The 9,951-nt window shown below is 30.9% G+C and overlaps 1 protein-coding gene across 1 annotated transcript; it reads left to right on the plus strand.

Annotated features, from left to right (window-relative positions):
- Window positions 1-260: 260 nt before the first annotated feature.
- On the plus strand, window positions 261-2,499 carry LOC131951946 (uncharacterized). Its single transcript, XM_059314416.1, has 2 exons — window positions 261-455; window positions 1,319-2,499. Exon 2 carries the CDS (start codon window positions 1,455-1,457, stop codon window positions 2,343-2,345), a length of 891 nt encoding a protein of 296 aa, XP_059170399.1. The 5' UTR covers window positions 261-455; window positions 1,319-1,454; the 3' UTR covers window positions 2,346-2,499.
- Window positions 2,500-9,951: the final 7,452 nt, after the last annotated feature.

Consider the following 9,951-nt stretch of genomic DNA (forward strand, 5'->3'; position numbering starts at 1 on the left):
TATATATATATATTATATATATGTATATATATATATATTTATATATATATATATATATATATATATATATATATATATATGTGTGTGTGTGTGTGTGTTAATGTATAAATATGTAACCCAATTGTAGAAGTGAGCGGTGCTTAGCCTCATTACTTTAGTCACTCGAAATGAATGTAATACAACACTCAAACATCTTTATAAAAGTGTACACTAGATGTATGAAATGACTAAATTTTATCCAACTTGCCACTCAGGATTTTGTCGCCAAAACAGACTTGAACTTTCACATCGATCAAGTCGAAATGAATAAGACAAGGGCTATTGTTACCAGTCAGAAACAGGAAGTGTTGGATGTCATCCGGCACAGTTTCATTACATGTATCACACAAGATGATGAGCTAAAAATGCTTTCGATTGAGAACATGCAAAAAGTAATTGCAGGACCGTTCATTGAGGTAATATATATATATATATATATATATATATATATATATATATATATATATATATATATATATATATAATGTAATTTCAAAGTATGTCTGCGGCGGGAGAGTGGACTGGTAGGCTGGGTTTGTAAACGCATAAAAGGGATGCGTAAACGGATCGGCTTATATTTGCCACACTTGTGTGTTATAAACCTGGAAAGGTTTGTGCGAACTTTCTTGCAAAATTCAGTAAAATTTTTAACTGTTTTCAAATTTCAAATATTTGTATTGTTGTTTCTTTTTTCCGGGGCAAACTAAAAGGTTAACTCCTAGCTTTATAATATCTTTTTTTTTTCTTATGACAACGAACACCATCAATACAAGAGTTAAATGCTGTTTGAAATCTCATGGCCTTGTGTTTATCCATCTTTTAAAATTAAAGATGCAAAATAAGGCCTACCTTTTTATGATATGGAAAAAAAAAAACAAGGTGCATAAAATAATCAAAGCTTTACCAAGTTAAATTTAAAAAAAAAAGAAAAACTAAGATTTTCTACAACAATGTCATTGTGTTACCGCGATTTTATATCGGTTAGGTTAGGCGAAATGAGGGAACGAGGGTTCTAAGAATGGCCACCGGTAGGAACCATCTCTACCGAATACATACAATCCTATATTTACTTATATATATATATATATATATATATATATATATATATATATATATATATATATATATATATATATATATATACATATATATATATATATATATATATATATATATATATATATATATATATATATACGTATATATACATATATATATGAATATATATATATATAAATATATGTATACATATAAAAATACATGTATGCATTTTTTACAGAACATGTTATGCGTACCACCTGGAAAACAACTTAATATGGTTTTGATTGGGAAAACGGGGATATGGCAAAACCTCAACGTTGAATTCCATACACTATTTAAAAGATCGGAATAAATCATGTGCCGTTCCATTCGGCATGGATTCAAGCACACGCAAAGCCTACAAGTCAGAGGCGTACGCTGAAACTCGCTTGATTAATGTGGTTGACACTGAAGGTTTGTTTAACACCGAGTTTAAAGAAAGTAAACAAATAATTGCTGATGCGGTACGAGCATTAACAGACGGTGTCATGAAATTTGACAGTCAGTTTTCCTTGGGCTTTGTTTATCCTTACGGAACCCGATTTTCAGATGAAGATCGTAATACGATTAACCTGATCAAAACAGTTTTGGGAGACGATGCTTTAAGTAAGCATGCGGTTTTAATTTTCACTCACGGTGATGATTTTAAAAGATACAACAACGTTACTTTTGAAATTTGGTTGCAGAAGAATCCTTCTTTTAATGATTTGTTAAAAGAATGCGGCAACAAATATGTTTTATTTGATAACGTAACCACTGACTTAGATGTAAAGAAAGCTCAGTTATTGAAACTAGTGAGACATTTGGATCAGTTATCCCTGAATCCTTTCACCAACGAAATGTTTCAAGAAGCCAAACTATTGAGAGCTGGGAAAATACAAAACGACAAAACGTTCAAATTAGAAACTCTGGACATCACCCTGGAAATAATCGATTATTTTAAGACCTGGAAGACAGGCACTAAAGTTGAGGATAGAATAAAAGAAAGCATAAACAGCTTGAGTACCATACTGAATGAAGAATCAAGCAATGTGAAAATAAATTCACTTTGCAAAAATTTAAATTACATGAAGAATGAATTGCAACGAAATAAAATTCCTAAGGCTAGTGGTGTTGAAAGATTAATCCAAGAGCTTAAAGATACCTCGGCTTTTTATCAAGAAGTAAGGGCACAAATCGAAGAATCCTTTACAAGTCGATTGGCTAAAAAATGCCAAATTTTATAATATTCACCAATCTTTTTGTTAAAGTACAACCTTTTCTGATAAAGAAACGGCTCAGTAGTAGGTTTTTTAGTCTTTTATATAATCATAATTTATTCGAATTTTTAATTAATTAAGATAATTGATTTAATACAGGCAGACAAAAATATGATGTAGCACTGAGCGTTTCAAATCACACTAATTGAACTGAAGAAACATTATTTCTTCTGTTGATCTTAGTGTTGTGAGCTTTTGCTCACGTAATGCACTGAATCACTCTGTTTAGAAAACAATGTTCAAGTGATAAGAATGAACCTTTCACCTTATGCCCAGACACTCCAAAATCGTTTTCTCCTAATCCAACCATACCATGCTTTGTCAACAATCATTGATCTTGCCCTAATGGTCTTAAGTTGCTTCTTAAACTTTTGCTCTACTAAATTCGACATCCTTCAGTTGGAAATTAGGCAGTGCATATCTCTGTATCAGCTGGTAATTCAAGATCGAAGGTAGGTCACTAATAAAGAGGAATGCTCTTCCCTAAATCAACTAAATCGAAAAAATGCACTTAAACTGCAAAACGAAAACGGATGGTGAAACACTATTTCTGCCCTTAAGTTGTATATTTGTTAACAGCAGACTTGTATTTCCTGATGAAGTATGCACAACTGCAATGTAGGTGCCGGACCGTAGTCTCAGATACTGTAGATTCACCTTAATTATAATTCATTTTCGCTTGTTTCAATTCCTTGCCCTCAAACAGTTAATGGGTGTACAGTATCATACACATGTGCTTTACCCTAAAGTAATAGAAAAACTGAATTTATCCCACCGATGTGTGATTGTTACCTCCCATGTTATTTCAGTTCAGCTGTTTTGTATTAGCACCAGGTTTTCCTCTATGAGACGTGTTTCTGGGCGTTAAATAAGAAATCATACGTTGCCACGTACCATGATCCTTCTCTCGACATTGCCGTTATAAACGAAAGTAATGATTTCTCTTTAGAAGTAACGACCCATTGGACAGATAAAGTGGAGTTCATATGTTTCTTGACCTCGGCATGTAAAGGGATAATGTGGTCAGCTATATGTCCAGCCGAATTTACTTCCCCTAACGTGAGTTAGGTACCCATCAGAGTAGAGTGGACTCAGGGACGTTCCACTAACTTGAACCCGGATTCGAACTCGAAACTATCGGGTTAGCGGTCTAGCGCTCCACTGCTAGGCTAGTGTAGTCCAGAGAGATGCTACACATTACGTTTGGTACCTTTTTTAAACTAATTTGTAATATATAAAGAAATGTACAGGTTATGATAATATTTTATGTTGAGTTCGACTTGCGGTTCGCATTGAACAATTTATAGGCATAGTAAATGTGGTGACATTTTCTTAAAGGCTGATTTTCGTCAATGTCAAAATCTTACATGAATTGAATGAAAATAAAGTAGGAGTGATCTCCCCTAAACTTTATTGAATGTTATTATCAGTTATTGGAGTCGAGGAGGTGTTGAGAATTATGAAAATCTCCATTGCGATTTTTTGCAATATTACAATACTTCCTCTATATTTCGAATATGAGAAAGTAATTTTTTTTTCAAAACTGTCATATTCACAACGAGCTAGAATGATTAACTCTATCCATTTTTAGAGTTATCGATTCTAGCGTTTTGATATCTATACTACCAAAAAACTTACCAAAATCCAAAATCTTTTTTTTTTTTACTTATGGTTATTCAGTTCCGTTATTTTGCAGTGTTTTTCTTTCGTTTTTTATACATTAAAAATGTTTAGAAATTGCTTTTTAACGACAATGATCTAGGTTGGACTAAGCCCTATCATACACATAGTAAAGTGCATAGACTGTTGGGTGAATGTCATTTGCTTGTCATTTGAGTTCGTTGGAGGAGACATTGTTACATTATATTTTAAAAGCTGCAGTGTGAATAAGAATTTGATGCAGTTCAACTCATCCGCAGTCACTGTAGTTATTTAGTCTTTTTCTTTTACAATTGTGTAATATATGTATATAAAATATATAATTTGATTAAACGTAGTTAAAATAATATTATTCAAATATTGAATAATATTATTCAAATTGAAAAATGCTTTAATAATATCAACGAATTATGTTTTTAAATTGACACAATATATTGACCTATGTAAATAATTTGTCACTCTGCAAAATACATCTATTTTTTAAGGCTTTTTTTATTTTACAAAAAAAAACGTAATTGTTTTGAATATATAACTTTAATAGTTTTATGATAAAGATACAGAATGCAGTTTTTTTTTCTTTACTCTTGTAGCAATAACAAATACTATTAAGAACATATCGTTTTAAGTAATATAATAGCTGAATTTTAAATAACCTCTACCAAATACGAATTTACAAATCAAAATCTCAAACTATGAACCACCTATGAACATACACGTGTCTGTAGATATGATGGCTGGACAACAAACAATATTGAAAATAAAAACCACAATAATAATCTTTCCATATGTAAAAAAAAACAACAGAAAAAAAATTATTCTGATATATATATATATATATATATATATATATATATATATATATATATATATATATATATATATATATATATATATATATATATATATAAGAAAATGATGGATTCTTACTTAAAAGAAAAAAAAAAGATTCATATAAGAAGAAAAAAAAAGGACTTATATTTACAAGAGAATTACAGATTTTAACTTACAAAAAAAATGGATTCATAAAAAAAAAGATTTATCTTTACAAGAGAATTACGGATGCATATTTTGAAGAAATTACGTAATTGTACATTTACCAGAAACAAGCCTAAATTTTAAATTTGACAGTAAGGTTTGAAAGGCTACTAATATGAAGTAGATGTAGTGTATTGTTGGGTGTAAGAGTATTTCTGTTTTGAGTGGAGTTTTCGTAAATAACAATGTGACACTAGCGTGGGATCAAAGAACAGGGTCGTTGTTGCTGTGTATACGAAAGATAGTCTCGTCTATGTCGTTGATCAAGAGGGAAGAAGTCTAGTCTAGTTTTGTCAAGCAGTGACGTTGTCTATCTCCAAGTTGGAGCGGGGTAGCTGGATAAAAGAAAGCTTTAATATAAAAACGTACCATTCTAACGTGTTTTTTTTAATATTAGAATCAAATAATTTACCTAACAGCTAAAAATACTGCAATAAAATATGGTAAAATCAAGAGGATGCTCCCGCGGAGATGAGGTTCAATAGCTGGGGACAGCAACCTATCTAGGAGAGAAAACTCCAAAATCAAACAATTGCTGCCTTGTAGTTCGTTCTTGGTTGGACAAATCCTATGGAAGCAAATCTAGAAAGAAAAGCAGGATGAAATTTAATTTCACCATAATGGCGCATACAAAATTGACACGTAATCCTTGAATGTGTTGTAGGAAATTTCGTCCAATGCTACAATTAAAACGGGGAAGAAGAAAGAAGAAGATGCTCGTCGTCTAAGTTTTTTTTTTTTATTTTCTATTTAGCATTTTAAATAAATAGGGAGTGATCTCCCCTAAACTTTCTCGAATATTCTTATATAACACTACGGGAGATATAGACATTTTGAGAATACCTTTTTGTGTATATTTTAACTTTGTAAAATTTAATAAATTGTATACACCAATTTGTATATGTTATCAATATGCTTTGCTTTTTAGTTTTCAGAAGATGGATAACTACAAAAACTGAAGATTTCAAACATCACTTCAGTTCTTTAGAAATGAAGTTTGTGTTCATAATGAATATATAATCATAATTAAATAATAGTTACTTTTGAGTTTGCTGTAAAACACCGACGAGCCACATAACTATCACCAAACTTAAATAAGTGTAGCAAATATTGGTAAACGCTTTCATTTTAGTTTTAAAAAAAAAGAAACCCAGTATTAAATAGGGGTATGTCGAACTAATTTCCACCCGTAAGACATTACACTTCTCGCCACAATCTCTTTGTGGCATTTCTTATATAAGCTTGCTATATCCTAGCTTTTCTCTTTATATAGGTGGAAAGAACCATAGATATGTGTTTTGACAACATTTGAGCAAGCGGAGCTCATATTTAAATCGATAACTATGTTTATAGAATTGCATAATTTTGCAACCACCAAGCTTATACTCGGTAGAAAATAACACGATAGTGCTAAAATCGTATATTTATACCAATTGGTACAATTTAACGTTTAACCAATATATTATGACTTGGGATTCCCGATTTGCAGTCGTGCTTTCTACTATTGTTCTATGCAGCCCTCTATAGCATTTATGATGGAATGTGAGGAAAAAACGGAAAACCATTTTACCTATCCCATTTATAGCTTCGAATATCATAATAGAATGCCCGATTATTATGTCCCTAGTGTCGACACAAGTCTCGAGTCCGTAGAGCGTCTTTGAGTCAACTTAGCTCTCATCGGTACCTGAGAAACATTTCTTCTTAAATGATGTGGTTACATAAACAGATGCACTTAACCTCCCATATGATTCTCATGTCCGATGTCGTATGTAACTTTTTATGAGATTCAGTTTAATGTAGTTTATTTTTGTGCGTAATAAAACAAATCGTAAATAAAATAATTGAAAACAAAATCATAAAAAAACGTTGTAATAACAAGCTTGTAGGTAATAATGCACTAAAAAGTAGAAAATATTAAATTTTTTAAAATATATAATAATACACTACTATTTATATAGCTATAAAGAAAAGCGTGGGTCGCTTCCTAAATATTAGTAAAAGTATCAAAACGATAACATAGTGACCCACGCTTTACTTTATAGTTAGATAAATAGTAGTGTATTATTGCATATTTTAAAAATGTATTTATTTTCTACTTTTAGTGCATTATTACATAAAAGCTTGTTATTAAAGCGTTTTAATGAATGTTTCTTTCAGTACTTTACATTTTTAATAAACCGGGAGTGATCTCCCCTAAACTTTCTCGAATATTCTTATATAAAACAACAGGGGATGGGAACTCGGGATATAGATCTAGTTATGATTTTTAATCCATTTTAAATACTTAAACTTTTTAAAATAGAATAGAATCTCATAGAAAAAAGTATTGCGCACCAAGCGAACGCCGAATAAAGATGTTCATAATGGTGCGCAATATTATTAGTACTTTATAAATTTAGATGCGTTTTTGAGAACTCGGAAATAGCGTAAATTAGTACTTCCCGTCAACGGAAATTACTCAAAATTTAACAGAAGGTAGAGAATTAGATCTTTTACTTACATATCAAATTTCATTCATCTATCTGAAATAGTACTCAAGATATAGGCTTTTGAAAAATTCAAAGTAGAAAAAGTACCACTTCCGGTTATCGGAAATCGCTCAAAAGTTGATACGGATCTACGATTTTGATAAAATACTTATATATGAAATTTCATCAACCTAGCTGTAACGGTACTCAAGTAATCGTGTTTACACACACACACAGACACACACACACACACAGACACACAGACATACGGACAAGATTGCAAAATTATGTTTTGCCGTATCAGTGAGGTGTTACAAATCTCGATTTTTTTTTTTGCACGATTACAAGACTTTCTCTATACTACGCATATACGAGAAAGTAAAAATGTACAATAGAGTTGCATGACTAAAAACCATTGCGCACCTAATGAACGTGATGATGCGTGTATAATAGTGCCGAATAGTTGGATGAGGCAGCCTACTAATTTGGACACAATTTTAATTGATTCATAAAAAGTAATTACGCATCCAATGGACGCCAGCGAGAAAGTCTCAAAGGTATTTGAGAGGTCCATAAAATGTTTTAAAAAATCATGCACGGCGTAGTTACAATTAATATGGTTATAAAATCCTCCCTGTCTGATTTTTTTCGGACTTTACTAAAGATTGGATGTATTTGATGTCTTTGATTTGGTTTTCACGTGTAATGGCGACAATTCGATAGGCCGCCATAAATTTTATTGTACACATTGTAAGCTAAAAAAAGAAAAACTAGGTCATGGGGTTTAAATTTGTATTGTTATTTAAAAACTTGATCTGCAAAGTTTTGTAACCAAAAAAACTATAAAGTGGGGCTGTCAGAAATCGATCATGGAGTTCCTGTACAGCTAATCAATGTTTGTCTTACGAAAGTGAAACATCGAGTTATAACTTAGGCTTGATGAAAATAAATAGGAATTTAGCCTTAAACTCAACAAATTATTTTCAAGTTCTCTGGATCTGCAACTTGTATAGCATTGATTCTAAAAATGTTAAAATTCTGAATTCATTTTATGCTTAAGTTTTTATTTTTTATTATTTTTACGGTCCTAAATCTAAAAAAGCACATTTTATTCCAAGACAACAACATTACGGAAGGATTCTCGTCAACTCGCTGGTGTCCATTACTAACTTTTTTTTTTAAATAGAATAGAATCTCGTAGAAAAAAAAAGTAAGTTTACCACGTAAACGCCAAACAAAATGTGTATAGTGTAGAATATTATCAGTACTTTATAAATTCCACATCAGCTTTCTCAGAAATCGAAAATTTGATAATATACTTATATATTTGATAATATATAATACTTATATTTGAAATTTCATCAACCTAGCTGTAACGGTACTCAAGTTATCGTGTTTACAGACATACATACACACACAGACATTCGGACACAATTGCAAAACCCAGTTTTCTCGACTCAAATACGCATAAAGCGACATTTTGATAAATATGGATTTATATTTTTTGCCGATTAGAATAAGTCTCTTAAACTCCGTATGTGATGAAGTACTGAGTTGTAAAACGGTGAAAACTCAGAATTTCATGTCAATTTGGTGCAAGATTACTCTGTATACGAGAAAGTAAAAAAACTAAATTAAAAATGATAATGGTGGACTACACGATATAATATTAATAGTCTAGGCCCTAGGCCAAGGGTCGGCAACCTGCGGCTCGAGAGCCGCATGCGGCTCTTTTGTGTCCAGTTGCGGCTCTTTAGCTCCATGCACAAATATTAATAATTATTTTATTTTATTTTTAAAAACTCATAAAAATATTAGTCTGCAACACTCGGTAATAAACAATATATATAAACAATAAACATTCACTATTATATTAGAATATTTAGTTTCTCCCTCAATCTACTTCCTATTACATTGTCCATTCCGAATTGAAACATTCAACTTCATACTGGATATCACAAAGAAACTTAACCAGCTAAGTGTAAAACTGAAAGGAAAAACCCAGCCTATGTATTTCTTGAAGAAGTGGTTTGTTTAGAAAAAAAAAACTTTTTTGTTAAATACATGGTGAGCGGTAAATTACTTAATAACGGAAAATCTGAAAAAAATATCGTTATGAAACCAATGCTACTATTCAATCACTTCAGCATTAATATAAACAAAATGAAGGATGATTTTGCTGAGAGATTTGAGCTATTCACAACAAATACAAGTACCCTGACTTACATAGTAGAACCTCTCAACACAAATTCAAATGATATTATTACATATATATTTAAATTATATATATATATATATATATATATATATATATATATATATATAGTATAATATTTGTTTAGGATTATATATATATATATATATATATATATATATATAATCGTAAACAAATATACTATTGACATAAA

This window comes from Physella acuta, unplaced genomic scaffold, assembly GCF_028476545.2.
Source record: "Physella acuta isolate Inbredline_101_S28 unplaced genomic scaffold, ASM2847654v3 ptg000840l, whole genome shotgun sequence".
NCBI lineage: Eukaryota > Metazoa > Mollusca > Gastropoda > Physidae > Physella > Physella acuta.

What these genes read in the sequence shown, in the direction of transcription:
- LOC131951946 (XM_059314416.1), top strand. Translation starts at nt 1,455, where the DNA reads ATGGATTCAAGCACACGCAAAGCCTACAAGTCAGAGGCGTACGCTGAA.